Genomic DNA, 15,321 nt, shown 5'->3' with positions numbered 1-15,321 from the left:
AGGGCCATCAGCAGCTGCATGCAGAACGCTCTTACTGGCAAGGATTAGCTTGAAGCAACACATCATGGGTTCCGTTTTTACCGCGGGAGTCATCTTATGAGGTCATACCTGTTCCGTTTCTGCATTTGATGGAAAATGCACCTGCAATGATCCACACCGGTACACTAGCTTGGCTGCTTACGCAAGACTCGGAACTCATCGCGTCGGACAACGAGTAGGTCCCGGTTGTGCAACAGTGTGCAACCCGGTACCTACCACCTTCAAACTAGCACTCGGATATCTACTCTTCTGCCTCAGGGCCTTGGTAGAATGAATAAGGAACTCGGCTTTATCTTGAATTAGGCTATTCGGGCTCGGGCTGAACAACTATTAATATTATCACATAATAATCGAGTTCCGGCCTACGCCACGCCTATATCTTTTTCGTCGGTCTGCCTAGAGGTCTACGGCAGAGTCTCCGTTGTCGGTCGACTACACCAGGTTTCCCGATTCGACAATCTCAAACACGGAACACAATAACCTTAGACCCATCACAAGACCTTCATCTTTGTCAAAGTGCCAAAGTTCGGACAAGATCATCCATCATACCATGGCCACCGACCAGTACTAGTACTAGCCCTAAAGCATGAACGTGATCCCGGCTGGTATCTATTTAAAGGCCACCCAACATCTTCTTTAAGTCTGCAGATCTGATTGGCCATCGAAACCCAATGACATGACCTTCCCATGCGAATCAGATAGCGATAACTCTCAAGTCCAACACTAGAGTCCATAGATCAAACAAGACCCCACCAAATGAGCGGAGATACACAGCTCAGAGTCACTTTTTTCCCTCCTCTCTATCTCCAGAGAAGGATATGGGCCCTAGACGTCCTTCGCCGCGAGCAGGTCACCGAGGTCAGTCCTCACCACCCATATTCATAGCCAATGTCGACTCACGATCTCATCTCTCGCTCAGATCGTAGACATCGGGTGCGGCGAAGGTCAACTACTCGCAGTTCTCTGCCAGCCTGCATCAAGTCTTCCCCCTCCTGACCCATCATCTCCCACCGATTCAACTTCAAGCACACACGATCTCGATCTCCACCCTACACGCATCGCAGGCCTCGATATCTCACCCCACGCACTCGCATCCGCGATCGAAGACACCTCACCCACAACTGCAAACGCATCATACACGCGATGGGAACCACTCGACGTGAACATCTGGCATGGCAGACTCGAGATCTTTAACCCCACTTTCGTCAACGCAGAATGTATCGTCGCAACAGAGGTGTACGTCTATCCTATGCTCCATCACCCTTCAAATTTTCTGTCGTTCTGTCGTTCTAATACGCCCCCAGGATCGAACACCTCCCAGAAACCATCCTCGCAGATTTCGCACCCATGCTCATGGGCACCTACCACCCCCGCCTCCTCCTCCTAACAACCCCCTCCTACGGATTCAACGCGCGCTTCAGCCCCCCCGGACAAACCAACACCACCACCGGCTTCCCAGACCCCACAAAACGCACAGACAGGGTGTTCAGGCACCACGACCACAAATTCGAGTGGACGATTGAGGAGTTTAGGGCGTGGTGCGAGGGTGTTGCGGAGGAATGGGGATATGAGGTGGATGTGACGACTATTGGGCGTGCGCAGGAGAAGGATGAGTGGGGGAGGGATGAGGAATTGGGAGGTGCGAGTCAGGTTGCTGCTTTTAGGCGGATTGAAGGCGGGGATTGGGCGACGAAGCGGGAGGAGATGAGTAAGTGGGTGAAGGAGAAGTCGAGGGGCCAAGAGGAGCATCGGTTGATGCAGGTACACCATTACGATGCGCATGTTTGTGCGGGGAAACGAGCGTCGGTTGAGGAGATTGAGAAGGCTGTGGTGGATAAGTTTGAAGAGTGGGGAGAGGGTGAGCTGCGATTGGAGGAGATATGGTTCGTGGAGGAGATCGGAGCGATGTGTGGTGGGTGGTTTGAAGTTCTGATCGAGGCTATCGAGGCGAGTGCGAAATTCGATCTTCAAAGAAACGAGGGCCAGAGAAGGGGAGATTGGCCGGTGGTGCTAGTTGGAGGCGGGCCTAGGAAGAAGAAGACATTCGAATGGGCTCGGACGCAGACGACAGAAGATGTGTATGAAGACTCTGAGGTCCCGCAGGAAGGATACCGTCTTGATGACGATGTGGAATCCAACTGGGGGAGTGGTGTGTGCTCTTCAGACTCTGGCGTTGATCTTTCGTGGGACATTAGTAAAGAGGAAGCCTGGGAGAGGGACACCGCATGGACGTACGATTCTTCGGACAGCCCGGTTGGCTGGGGCAGTTGGCCCGGGAGCACTTTGTCTGCGGCTTGGAACCTTGGTAGGGATGAGTCTAGAGCACAAGATTTACTGTAATTCATCGGTAATAGACAAATCGGATTCGTGTGGATTGCTTGGGGTTGGAGAGTGTGAAGTTTTGAATACAAGTTGTAATGCATTTGAGGAACAAGTGACCATTCGTATGATGGCCATAGCTGCTATGCAGAGGCTCTGAAACTGAGTACTGAGGACCTTCAGTTTATTGAAGCAATTGTGAAAGGCTATAAGCTTCTGCATAGTGTTCCCAGGTGGTCATTCCTCTCTTCGCGAAAACGAAGATCTTCAGCAGTTTCCATGGGTGCATGGCATAGGCGCTGAGCGGCGAGCACTCTTGACCAAGAATTCTGAGTTCATTGTACATATATCTGGTACAACAAAACATCAGAATTCATGGCAAAAGCACGCTATCTACGGACCATGGTACCAGATCAATATCAGATTCCTGGATGCAGCGGGGATGGGCCACGTTGCTGCTGCAAAAGTGTGTAGGTATGACATAATGATAGGTATCCCACGAATTTGGCAAATCGATCGCGGGAGCTTCTTTCTTCTTTCGTATCGTCACAAACGTTCTTAGTAGCGAGAGTTGGCGGGGCTGGCGGAGGAACGAGGCCGAGCCGACCTGCGGGTCCCCATGTACAACATATGACCCTAGGCCTCAGGGCATTTAATCGATTGGATGCGGTGACGGTCGCAGTGCCTCTGTCTTCAGGTTTTTCTCGTCGTACGTACAGCGTAGTCTTTATGTGAAGCAAAATCCGAATACTGCAAAACCAGTAATTTATCCACTGAAGACTCGTTGGCTCAATATTAATATTAAGTTCTGAAGACTGATAATACATAAGCTTAGTCGCGACAAGGGATCATTAATCGGGGTCGGGGACTGGCCTGGACGGGACAGGCGCCGTGACGGACAGGCGCCATGACATACAGGCGCCCCTACGAATCCGATATAAACGTATATAGAACCCCCGCCATTTGCCGTCCATCAACTGGTCCACTTCCAAAGTAAAAGTGAAAAAAAAAAGATTCTTCATCATCACAACCTCGAGGCAAAGAATCAAGAATCAAGAACCAAGAATCAGCCACAGATCAGAAATCCAATCACCCATCATCGAACACCATCAACAAAAACGCCACAACAGTCAGTTAATGGGACAGCTTATACCTGATGAAAGAATGATGGCCGCCCATAGAACTCGACTGACCAACACGGTCGCGTATTCGAGAATTTTGATCTCTCCCTTTCGTGGTCATTTCCCCCCATCAATATCAAATATCAATTAATATTGACGGTCACATTTTGTGGACCGAAAATGGCAATGAGATGGAACACAGCGAACGTCCGCACTACCGACGTGCCATGAGCATCGCAAGTACGAAGCCATGATGACTATAGTCCGCGGAACTCATGGAAAAGAGGCGCGTTGCGCGCTTCGCGATGGACGGAAGTATTGCCCCATTTGAAAGAGACAGCTGTGTGAGAGTAGCGTGAGTTTTTGTGGAGACAGAAACAGGAGGGGGCTTACATTAATGATAGCGTGAAATGTAAATCCAAATTGCGCAGCTAGCCACACGATGATAATATAGTGGCAAAGGGTGGATGTGTGGCGAGCTTTATCGATGGCCCTAGCTCATAAGTAGCACTAAAATACCACCTCCCTGAACAGTCAGATTGACGTAGGCTTGGCCAGGCTGATGAACGTAGCAACCCTGAAATAGAAGGACAACGTGGTCCACGTCCTTGCTCCTCTGTGAAGATAGGTCGCGCCGTATTTGTGTGCAATTACATGCCCACTAACAACGTTTCGGCACTCGGTCAACTACATAGCATTGATTTTATCCCTGTTTGAAAAAAGAAGGCTTGCATTAAAATTAAAAAACGTTTCTTGGCCAAACAATTTGCTCACTCCGATCATCTCGAAAAAGTCCATCCAGGGGGGTGGACATAATCGTGACGAGAGGGATTGATTGGAGCCAAGATGGTGGCATATGAATGCCAACGTGACGTTTCTGTGCACCTGAGGCTATACTGCCATATGTCTTGTGCATTGTTTGATGTAAACCATGTGCCCCAGGGCTCGGCATGAAGGGGCGTCCTCTCGTCCTACACAAATGTGCCTTGAGAGTCCCACCGCGAAGGACAAAATTCGAAGATACGAAGCTCCTCGGCACAGCCAAGAGAAGAGAGAGAAAAAAAGCCTTCGTATCCAAGACACACCTGCCAGTGGAAGCATGGTAAGTCGAAATGTAATTATACGGAGATCCGTCCCGCATAACAAAAAGGCAACGCACCGCCCGAGTATCATTTTTGCTCCCACCGAGGACGAGATCAAACATACGCATATATGAGCGAACGCCGATATTTGATGAAAAAGCTAACTACATCTATAGCGTGATAAAATACTAAGCAAAGTCCGCGAACATGAAGTCTACCACGACGAATGATGGGCATGCCGAGGATGACGTTGCCAACGAGGCTGAATAAGGGGTACATGTGATAGCAAGATATGCACGTAGAATGACCAGATGGAGTGGAGTGGAGTGGAGTGGGTTGTGATGCGGAAAGTGTGAAAACAAGAGCACAGTACTGCTGGGATAGGGTGGTATCGTTAAAGTGGGACGAGTAAAGTATAGATGACGGCGATGATCTAAGCATGCCAATTTGCAACCATTAGCGATCTGTATCCGACAGACAGATTCATTGTCGTGGTTGAGCTTCGTGGACCGCATTGGCGGTAATCATCTCCTGTAAGTGGCGGTGTGGTCTCCACAGCAGGACAGCCTTGACTACCGCCGTGGCGCCAACGACGAGAGGGAAAGCCCTTGCGCAAGCTCGGTCTTCCATGCGATCCGTTTCAACGCCTCGGCATAATCCACCCACTCTCTTTTCCGCTCCCGGCTCTCTAACCAATCCTTGTCGAGAGTCGTGACTTCGAGTTCGTAAAAGTGATATGTTGTTGAGGGCGAGTTGATCGTCGTCACAAATCGAGTTATGTTGCCTCGAACGCCCGCTGGATTTTTGAAGCGGTAATAATTTTGGGAAAAAATAGCATGGGATGATCATCAGGAGATGAACAGACGGAAGAGGGACAAAGGTTGAGACCTTCTTCTAAGGCTTCCCGCGAGGCTGCCCTCTCTAATGTAACATCCGACAACTCCCAACCTCCTTTAGGCACTAGGGGGAGGATAGGAATGCAGCGAGTAAGCAGAATATTCTAACCGGGAAGAAAAAAGGGCGTAAATGCTAAAGACGCGTCATTGCGTCACGCGACATGTTACACCACACATTTTGCGAAAAATCAAAAAAGTTGATGAAAATGATGATGAACTTACAAACCCATAAATCTTGTCGTTTGCGACTTGTTATAACAAGGACCTTTCCGGAAGTGCTTGCCAATGGGATGGCACAGCATACGACACGAGGGACTTCGCGACCTTTGGTGCCCATGATGCAGATGGAGAAGAGAGAGGAGAAGAAGACGAGAGTAGAAATAACTTGGCGGTATGCTTTAAAGCACCGGATGGCGATATTCAAATGTTTGACTAATGCTTGACTGGTTTTGACTCCACGGTCGAACAGCTTTTGGCGGAGAATAACGTTGGAGGCAGAGAGGTGTGTGAATGTTGACTGTCAACGCAGTTCTAGTCCACGTCCACGTATATAAAGGAGAAGGTTTGGCCGGAATAACACTCCGGCGCGGTGTCACGAGACAGTCAACTATGAGAGTATTATCAGTGGCGAGCGTTAAAACACAGTAAGCATGACCGGACCTGGATTGTCCTAGGAGGTGCCCAGAAGTTTAGGGATGAGTGCAGAACAGATGCGAATTTAAACGGATGGATGGTTGGCCTGTGGAGAAATATGGATGAGAAGAGTCCAGTAGTACTGTTCAAAGAAAAAAAAAGGAGAAGACAGGTTCAAGTTTTTGAGTGGAAACTGGCCGAGACTGAATGAAATTACGAAGCTAGACTTTCCAAAAATGTACAAAAGCGGAAGTACCACCAATTCACGCACGTTCGCCGGCATCCACACGGCATGCATCACTATTGCCGTAGCTTACACCCCTGGATCCCCTTACTTGTCCACCTTCCTTCAGCAAAATGAACATCCAAATGAACCTTCCCATATTCTTGTGGACGCCCCATCGTGTATCAGAAGAATGGTATATATAAGCTATTCACGGCATAACTGTCTACACTCTAGCACCATCTCCACTTGATTGTCACGGGTCCTTGGAACAATCTGTGCGCGGTACCTTCGTGATATATGATATTTACGTGCGGATATGAGTTCTGTGCCCGGGGTTCAGCCTCCGAATCTCCATCTGCAATGGGACTAACGTACGAGTGACAAGTAAAGCTTTGAACGATTAATAAACGTGCGATCACATTCATTCGTTCCATCTAAGAACCAAATCATTCAAGAATCACACAGAATTTTCATCAGCGGACTTACGCTACGAAGAACATGCAAAGAACGCCAAAGGCCATCGCACCGAACTGCCGCATAGTCAGAAAATTATCCAAAAATTCAGATAAATGACCGCACCTCGCGCAGAGCTTGTGCGCCGCTTTTGCTCTCCGCTAGCAGACTGACGGTGGTGCGATAAATCATGAGAAACACAATCACAATATGTCACTCACGTAGGCAACACCGCGACGGCTCCAATGTACATAAATCCACCGGCCACAAATGGGATTACCTATAGTACCCACCGTCCCGTGAATTAAAAAAAAATTAGATTACAGAATGATGTGCAATCACCAAATCCGCTGGTTGTACAGTGGTACCCAAGATCCCGGAAGCGTCTTGCCGCACCCCTGCGGCTAGGTCCAATGACTCTGTAATTGTGCCGGACGCCGATAAATTATGGATGGCGATTCCCATGAATGTGCTTGTTTCGCTTGGTCAGCGATCGACAATGAAGCTATAAATTTCAAGATTATACTCACCCGACCTATCGAGAAGCATTAGAATTGACACATGACTCTAATCTGAGTATAAAAACTGATGTACTCACAAATGCACCAATGGCAGTCAAGAACTGCGATTGCATTGCTTGCCTTTTGGTGAACCCACTACGCACTAGAATAGAATAGTCCGCAATTTCATGGGGAATTTCGTGGGCGAAGCATGCAAGAGTAGTAGTAGCTCCAATGAGTGGCGAAGAATAGAACGATGCGGCCATGCTGATACCAGCAGGTGTCAGCCACTATCAAATCACAACGCGCGCGTGCGCAAGCCAACACTCACGCTAATCCATCTGTGCTAGATGAAAGCGAGGCATCAGAAAAAGGCACGCAAGAATCAAAAAAAGGAGTTCACATGTTGTGGACAAAGTCACCAAATAGGTTGAGATACGCTGAGAGCTTCGAAGGTGCCGTTGCAGCATGGGCGTGTTCGACGTGTTCTTGGTGATCTACTTCATTTTGTTTCCCCGATCCTCGTGATCGAAGACCATCAGGTGACAAGGAGGTTGACACTCCAGATGCTTGCGCAGAATCTGCAGATATGGCAGTAGATTCAGAATGAGTGTGAGAATGACCGTGTCCATCCTCGCCCCCAAGCACTCTTAATGTTTTCTCCATGACGAAAAAGGTAGCGAATCCAACAAAAATACCTAGCCTTGTGTGTATTATGAGTGCATGCAGGTACGTTTCGCATACAAACATACCCAATGAGGATGTTTCTCTTCTCTTCGACCATTACGAAGTGAGCGCCCGGATCTTGATGTTCTCCCATGAACGCATGGGGGACAAGGTGGAGAAAAACGTCAGAAAGAAGACCTCCAGTCTGTGGAGCTTGTGAGCAAGAGCCTGGCCTTTCACCCCACAGCGTTTAGCCAATAACGAATACTAACAGCAAAAGCGGTCATCGTATTGAGCGTGTCTGGATGGATCTCCGCGGGAATAAATGCAAGAATAAAATTCGGCACCCTAAAACGTTGTTTAAAGGTCAGCGGAGTTGGGGCCTGGATAGATGGAGGAACGAATAGACACACGCACGAGCTGATGTAAAATGTCCCAAGCACTGGTAAAACAAAAGTTGCATCAGGGGAGGACTCCACTAGACTGAGAACCCCTTGCCTGAGTTCCATCCTGGGCCAAATGGGAACAACCACGCAAATACTTGTCTCATTATTGGAGATTCCTCATCCTCCACAGCAATTTTGAGAGCACTGAGCTTCTCAACGGAAGGACATTCGTGTATTTCTGATTCCTGGACCACAAGACACGTTTGTTCACATATGAGAGGGTTACACGCAAGATGCTCACCCGAACAACTAGGGAATCCTGTACATTCTCTAGGGCGACAACAAGACCGCACACCGAGCATAATAAAAGAGCGAGTACCAACGCGCGAGATGCAAAACGAGCGGCCATGGCTAGTAACTAGCAATATATGTAGTGAGTTATGAAAGACAAATGAGTGGGCTTTCACGGCATCGGATAATTCCGAAGGCCGCTGCGACGTGTTCTTTCTTGGCCAACATCTTGAATCATACAGGCGGTGGACAGGCGGCATAGCTTAGCCTCCAATCTCGAAAAATCGAAACCATCCGAGTCTCGATGTACCCTAATGTCCAAGGCCATGCCCATAGTCTGCAAGGAGAGTATTCATTACTGGGAGGTGTACGAGAGACTTCAAAGCATATCACAGCCTTACCCCAGATTTTCCATGGCTTTAGCGTGTGAAAATTTCGAAACGTTTCGTTTGGTTCAACGCGCTGATGGGCTCATCGTCTTGATGTGCTCGACGTCTGCCCTACGTGCTTTGGGAGTACGTACAGGATTTTAACAAACTGCATGCAGATGTTGGACAATCCCGGCGTTAGCGGGTAAGTCATACTTCAAGTTGGCGGCCAAATCTTCTCAATTTTACCATCCAGCGTCCCTTTGCGCCCAGCGACTTGAAAACCAGATATCCTTAATACTATGTTGGAGAATCCATGGTAAAAATATTCGTTGCAGGGATTTTCCGCTTGAAATCATGCGTGAATGATCGGATCTACAACGGTCTCTAAGAGAGGTTATCTCGGACGATGGGCATCGCAAGTTGAAGTGTTATTGCTCTGGTGATTGATTTCGCATGAGCGTGCTGATGATTTTGCTGATGGAACATGGTACCTCGATACTTTAGTCTCTGAGTCAGTTTATGCGTCTCAAATTCCAGCTGGTAACCAAACACCCTCGCACCGCGTTTGCCGGTGTGTAACACAGACGACAGATAGCGGTTCAGCTGCAGTTTCCTTGACAAGTCAACTCCATCTTGCTTCCTTTGTTGCATGATAGATTCCACACAGACTCGTTGAGGCTGTGCCCAGCGTCCTGGAGACCAGAATGATCTGTCAGACCGATTTCTGAGGTACCAGGGACGGCACTAGTGGTTTTCGGACTTCAGATTCACAGACTGGCTTGATGCTGCGCGGCACAGCGTTGGATTGGCAACACAATTATAGGTAGGGTACGCGTTTCAAGTCACAGGCATTTGGTCGCGTCATGTCATGGAACTGCTTAAAAGGGGGTGTCTCGTTGGTAGCAGGCCCACATCCTTGATACTTATCCTCGACGCAACTTCCTTATCCACTATACTCACCTAGCTTCATGGAAGATTTCAAAGCCCTCGTCATTGGAGGTTCACGAAACATAGGCTATTACTCTGCTGTCCGGCTCCTTGGTTAAATAACCCCTTTCCTTGACACCTAACATGTTCTGACATCTTGTGCCAACAGATCTCGGCGTTACCGTTACATTCCTCCTGCGCTCACCACGAGTCTTCGATCAGGATGACGTGATTCAAAATTACATCAAGCAAGGTAAAGCCCGCCTCATCCAAGGTGATGCTCTCGTGAAGAGCGATGTCCGCCGGGCATGGTCCGAGGCTCAGCATCAGCAAGGAGACTATACCAGACCAGTCGACTTCCTCATTTTCACAGTCGGTGCGTATCGTCCATTGCATAATTCCAAGCTAGTCAATATTTTACTCATCCATAAACCTACCAGGCGGAACACCCCATTTCTCACTAACAAAAGGCTTCACCTTCACCCCACCAAACCTCGTTACCCAATCCCTCCTTAACGTCCTCGAGACTCTCCCATCTCCGCACCCAAAGATCGTAACGATCTCGTCTACAGGCCACACGCAAGCCTCCCACCAATCTCTCCCTCTCCCTATCAAACCACTCTATAGCTACCTCCTTTCCGTACCACTCAAAGACAAACGTGGCGCGGAGGAAGCTATAGCTCATAGCGCAGGGTGGACTTGGGAAGCAAGGGACAGCGCGGGCGAAGAGATTTCCGGTGCTGACTGGACGGACCGAATCCCCAATCCTGGGGAACTTAAGAGTGTTGTCGTTATCCGGCCCGCGATGCTAACTGATGGGAAGTGTCGTGCGGACATAAAAAGTAAAGGAAGCGAAGCATATCGAGTGAAAGAAGGGGATTGGGAGTGCGGTTGGACTGTTTCGAGGAGGGATGTCGCGCATTTTCTCGTGGAGGGTGTGGTGAGGCATTGGCAGGAGTGGGAGGGGAAGTGTGTGAGTGTTGCGTATTGATTATGCAGCAATATGTTTTGGGACTGTTTTGGGACTGTTTTCGTGGATTCTATCGTTTCCTACGTCTTTGTGTACTATGTGCGCAGTAGGTCCCCATTCATCTACGTTACATGGATGTATAATACCTAACTCCTCTGTCGATCAAGTCTTATCATTCCCGAAGCCTCATTTCAGTGCTACTTACCTTACTGCCGGTTCTGTTCTTACATAATCCGACGTCATTCTAACGCTGCATAATTAATGTGGCTGATGTGCTACAAATTCAGACGCGAGTAAGAAGGTATATACGTGTCAAAAAGTGATAAAATTTTAGGGCAAAGTATATTTGATTACAGAGTGGTAGGACACAAGGTGACCCACATGCAAGTTATGTTACTTTTGATTCACCTTTTGTGGGGCACGCTGATGTGCACAGATCATTTGAAAGATATCAATAGATAACTTGCATGGACCGAAGCAGTGCTCGTGACGACTGAGGCAGCGACCTCCGAGACAGGATAGTAGAAATACACTCACCAGCTGCACCGGACGACTTCATATCTGCGACTCGCGATGGGAATTATGATCGGATTCGAACGACGGTGCCATCTATCAGGTACAGCATGCCATCCTGTGTCTGTTGAGTATAGAGTTAATTGACGACATCAAACACAGTGGACGAAAGAAACAGAACCGACCTTCTTCATCCCTATGATGCACACTCCCATCCTTCCAAGTCACCCGCGTCCACCCAGGCGGGTCAGACTTTGAGGGTTGGAAGGAATTCACATCTTGCAGCGTTTCATACGAAACAACAGTATCAGATAGGGAGATGCGAGATTTGCCAAGGGATTTGCTGAAAAGATGCTCGATATCGACGATGTTAGCCGCGATGGTGATTGAGCACGCTGAAAGGGTAGAAGAATATTGTAAGTCGAGTAACATGTGCTAGCGGACGTGTGGAGCAATGAGTTTTAGCAGACAGATACATTTTGAACGTCTGACGATGGGAGTTAAGCAGAATACAGACAGCTGCCAGGAATGAGGTAGAAAAGGTATTTTCAACGAGTTTCAACGTCATTCAACGCACCGAAAACCTGGGAGAAGACTATCTACCACCGCGCGCCCGATGGAATGTGGTGGGCCAACACGCCTCGAATATGCTCTATAATCAAGCCTGGCAATTTGATAGCACTGAAATTCAACTGCCATGCCGACCTGGGTGACCTCCTCGGCGCAAAGCCGATGCTTTTCTGTAAAGGACGATAGCGTCATCCAAGTCTTCGTCATTACCACAGTGCTCGAAGCAAACAGAGAGAGTAATGACTAGACCGACCTGGGTGACCGACTGTGCGCAAAGTCGATGCTTCTCTAAGGAGCGCCGCAGCCTCATCCAAGTCTTGGTCATCGTCGAAGTGGGAGGAGATTTTCAAGCAGAACATGTTGAGGCCTGACTCGCATTTCAAGTTGAACTTTGCTCTGATTGTACATGCATTTAGCCTATTGTCTGTACTTACTTCAAGTACGAAGGCTTGCGTGGCAGAATCATGCTAGCGAATTCATTATGCGCAATGATTGTAGAATGACCGTCGGACAATGCCGCGGCCCCCTCGTTCCTTCGGCTTCACCAAATCCCACTGTGGCTGATTATGATTAGCGCCACTGGATCAAATCAAACGCCCATGCTTTGAAGCTTGCCGTCAAGGCTATTCGGCTCGTGCCGTATGATGAGAACATTGAGAAGTCTATAAACTCCCTTCGTCTGTTTGTACCCACACTTCGCTCACACTAATCGACCACTCGTCATGAGCAAAGACCGTAGGACAGATCCTCCCCCAGAAGCCTGCGAAGCAGCTGCTACCAGTGGTGAAAGCTCGGTATGTAGCCTCGTGAGCTCACTCGCTGTGGATCATGAAATCCATTGCTGCCTCTGACACGTTCTTCGTACAGAGCCAACCCCGTAGCGGACTCCGGCAGTCCATGGGGAAACTTACGAAAGGCATGAAAAACAAGCTTTTTGTGAGTCACTAGTTATGAGTGTCCTGATTCTGAATATGGCTGACATGGGTGCAGAAACGCTCCAAGCGCTCCCGCGACCAAATCCCTGCGGTCCCGAACGTTGGCCTTCAAGATGCTTCATCGAATCAGAATATCGAGGTAGGTGTTCAAACTTGTTATCCTTCAGTACTTCTCACAGGCACCAAGGACACACCGCATCCGCGTACCACCATATCTGAGAATCGCAGTAGCCGCGTGGACCAAGGGCTGTCCGAAGAACCTACTTTGAAGGTACTATTGTCGAATGATCTCTTTCTCTCTCTGAATTTTGGCGGTTGCACAGGTTCAAGCTGCCCCTTCTGGCCCGGAGGAAGGTACTGATCCTCGATTGGTCGATGCTGAACTTCAGGGTGCCCGTGAGGGTACGAAAGGCATGAAACCACTCGGGGGGCATGCCAGTCTCATGGCATCCACCGCCAACAATGCCCCAGCCGGTCTCGATGCCGCAGACAATTTACAGACCACTTATCTCCAACCCCTCAAAATTTTTGATACTGCCATTGAGCAGGTTGCGAATGTATGGACCATTTCTCTTGATCGCACCAGAACTGATCCTGTTGTTTAGGTACATCCATACGCAAAGATGGCGCTGGGTGTGCTGTCTGCTGCATCCAAAGTATGTTAGGTTCGCTCAGAGTTTTGTCTCCTGCTCAAAAGTTATGATTTCATGTAGATTATTCTCGCTCAAGCGGGGCGCGACCAATCGGTACTTGGCCTTCTCGACAAATTGGAACAAGTTTACGGCTTCATGACCCAAGAGGACACTCTTCGCCAGATTTCGTCCATGCACACTATTGTCGGACGGATCGCTCAGCAGACTCAAGAATGTGCCCGTTTCATCAGGGATTACTCAGAAACCAAGAACTTTTGTGAGTAGTCGAATTATCACACTTTACATATTCTCAATGTTCAACCATCGTCACAGGGATCAGACTGAAGAAAAATGTTGTCTCCGAAACAGATGATACGATCAAGCGGTACAGTGACGTGTTAGACGGACTTATGCAACAATTCAGGGACCAAGTTGATCGGGACGTTGCCATCTTCGTCCAACGCGCGGGTAAGTTTCGGAGATGCTTCCGACGTTGCATCTACTTACACACCTCCAGGTGAAACACTGGATCTCAGCGGCATGGCTTATGCAGAGGGCGCAGGTCTAGATACCACGAAACAATGCCTACCAGGGACACGCACGGACATTCTGTCGCAGATCACGGATTGGATCAACAACAGTGAAGATGATGCCCAACGTGTGCTGTGGCTATCTGGCCCTGCAGGCAAGGGAAAATCAGCCATCGCCCACACGATTGCCAACTGGTTCAACGAGACGGGAGGGCTTGGTTCATTTTTCTGTTTCGACAAGCATAGAGAAGCAGACCGTCGGCATGAAAAGATTTTTTCCACAATCGCACAGGACCTTGCTGACTGCGATCCGGGGATGAAACGAGCATTGGCAGGTGCCGTCAAGGATGCAAAGTCCCTCAAGACCACGCCAGACATCATCCAGCAGTGGCGCAAGCTTCTCATGGACCCACTGAAGAAGTTCTCTGCGTCAAGTGTAGGGCCTGTTTTAATCGTGATTGAAGCGCTGGATGAGAGTGGTGGAGTGGAGACACGGCGTAACCTTCTCCGCATACTTGCCGGTAGACTTCAGGACAAAGGACTTCCCCAAATCACCGAACTTCCATCCAACTTTCGGATTCTCGTCACCTCTCGCCCGCTTCACGACATCGCACAGGAGTTTGAGGGTGCTGATCATATTCTACGGCTGTCAATGGACGATATTCGACCAGAAGTCGTGGAGGGAGACATTCACGCCTTCGTATCTGAGGAGTTGAAAGATTTATCAGATTTTCGAGACAAACATCTTGCAGCCCTTGCTCGGAAAGCCGATGGACTCTTCGAGTGGGCGCGTCTTGCCTGCAGATACATCAAGGATACCCCTGCTGGCGTACACAAAATGCCTCGCTTCAATGCTGTCATGAACCGCAGTGCAGGGAAGCAGAAAAACCTGTTGCACGATATATATCAGATCATTTTGAAAGGCATTATGAACAGGGATCGATATGACGGTGACGAGTACGAAGATGCACTGGCAGGGTTTCGTTCCGTGATGGGACAGATCCTTGGCACAGCTGAACCACTCCCTTTCGACTCCCTTAATGCCATGCGAAGCCACTTTCCAGACCGAAGCAAACATGACAGCATGGATATTATAAGACATATGGGATCGCTGCTTAGCGGCACGACCAACTCACGTTCCGCCATTCGACCCCTTCATGCATCCTTCCGCGACTTCCTGACAGACAAATCATCCAGCGGCGACTTTTTCGTCGAGGTGTCTGATGTACAACATGACCTTGCTTTTGCATCACTTCGAGTG

General features: G+C 48.9%; 5 protein-coding genes across 5 annotated transcripts; 2 read left to right on the top strand and 3 right to left on the bottom strand.

Annotated features, from left to right (window-relative positions):
- Positions 1–956: 956 nt before the first annotated feature.
- DEU56DRAFT_827756 (uncharacterized protein) lies at positions 957–2,825 on the top strand. Its single transcript, XM_041354404.1, has one exon. It carries the CDS (start codon positions 1,387–1,389, stop codon positions 2,377–2,379), a length of 993 nt encoding a protein of 330 aa, XP_041203969.1. The 5' UTR covers positions 957–1,386; the 3' UTR covers positions 2,380–2,825.
- Positions 2,826–4,676: 1,851 nt separating this feature from the next.
- On the bottom strand, positions 4,677–6,288 carry DEU56DRAFT_827752 (NUDIX hydrolase domain-like protein). The gene is made up of 4 exons (XM_041354403.1): positions 6,118–6,288; positions 5,680–6,064; positions 5,450–5,521; positions 4,677–5,357 (listed from the first exon to the last, which is right to left on the bottom strand). Exons 2-4 carry the CDS (start codon positions 5,792–5,794, stop codon positions 5,134–5,136), a joined length of 411 nt encoding a protein of 136 aa, XP_041203968.1. The 5' UTR covers positions 5,795–6,064; positions 6,118–6,288; the 3' UTR covers positions 4,677–5,133.
- A 139-nt stretch (positions 6,289–6,427) lies between these two features.
- DEU56DRAFT_827749 (ZIP-like iron-zinc transporter) lies at positions 6,428–8,800 on the bottom strand. The gene is made up of 15 exons (XM_041354402.1): positions 8,623–8,800; positions 8,434–8,566; positions 8,353–8,377; positions 8,208–8,283; positions 8,022–8,140; positions 7,673–7,972; positions 7,601–7,615; positions 7,367–7,536; positions 7,309–7,311; positions 7,112–7,242; positions 6,991–7,049; positions 6,896–6,938; positions 6,803–6,846; positions 6,692–6,750; positions 6,428–6,639 (listed from the first exon to the last, which is right to left on the bottom strand). Exons 1-14 carry the CDS (start codon positions 8,728–8,730, stop codon positions 6,738–6,740), a joined length of 1,239 nt encoding a protein of 412 aa, XP_041203967.1. The 5' UTR covers positions 8,731–8,800; the 3' UTR covers positions 6,428–6,639; positions 6,692–6,737.
- A 993-nt stretch (positions 8,801–9,793) lies between these two features.
- DEU56DRAFT_597424 (uncharacterized protein) lies at positions 9,794–11,123 on the top strand. Its single transcript, XM_041347003.1, has 3 exons — positions 9,794–10,024; positions 10,080–10,286; positions 10,351–11,123. The coding sequence occupies exons 1-3, from the start codon at positions 9,952–9,954 to the stop codon at positions 10,899–10,901; spliced, it is 831 nt and encodes a 276-aa protein (XP_041203966.1). The 5' UTR covers positions 9,794–9,951; the 3' UTR covers positions 10,902–11,123.
- A 290-nt stretch (positions 11,124–11,413) lies between these two features.
- On the bottom strand, positions 11,414–12,429 carry DEU56DRAFT_759746 (uncharacterized protein; the record flags this gene model as incomplete). Its single annotated transcript, XM_041350350.1, has 5 exons — positions 11,414–11,517; positions 11,579–11,736; positions 11,971–12,133; positions 12,217–12,359; positions 12,398–12,429. The coding sequence occupies 5 exons, from the start codon at positions 12,427–12,429 to the stop codon at positions 11,414–11,416; spliced, it is 600 nt and encodes a 199-aa protein (XP_041203965.1).
- Positions 12,430–15,321: the final 2,892 nt, after the last annotated feature.

This window comes from Suillus clintonianus (assembly GCF_016758775.1).
Source record: "Suillus clintonianus strain FC179 chromosome Unknown DEU56scaffold_99, whole genome shotgun sequence".
In the NCBI taxonomy this organism is placed as follows: domain Eukaryota; kingdom Fungi; phylum Basidiomycota; class Agaricomycetes; order Boletales; family Suillaceae; genus Suillus; species Suillus clintonianus.
Note: the sequence above shows the minus strand (reverse complement) of the source record. Positions and strands in the feature narration are given on the sequence as shown.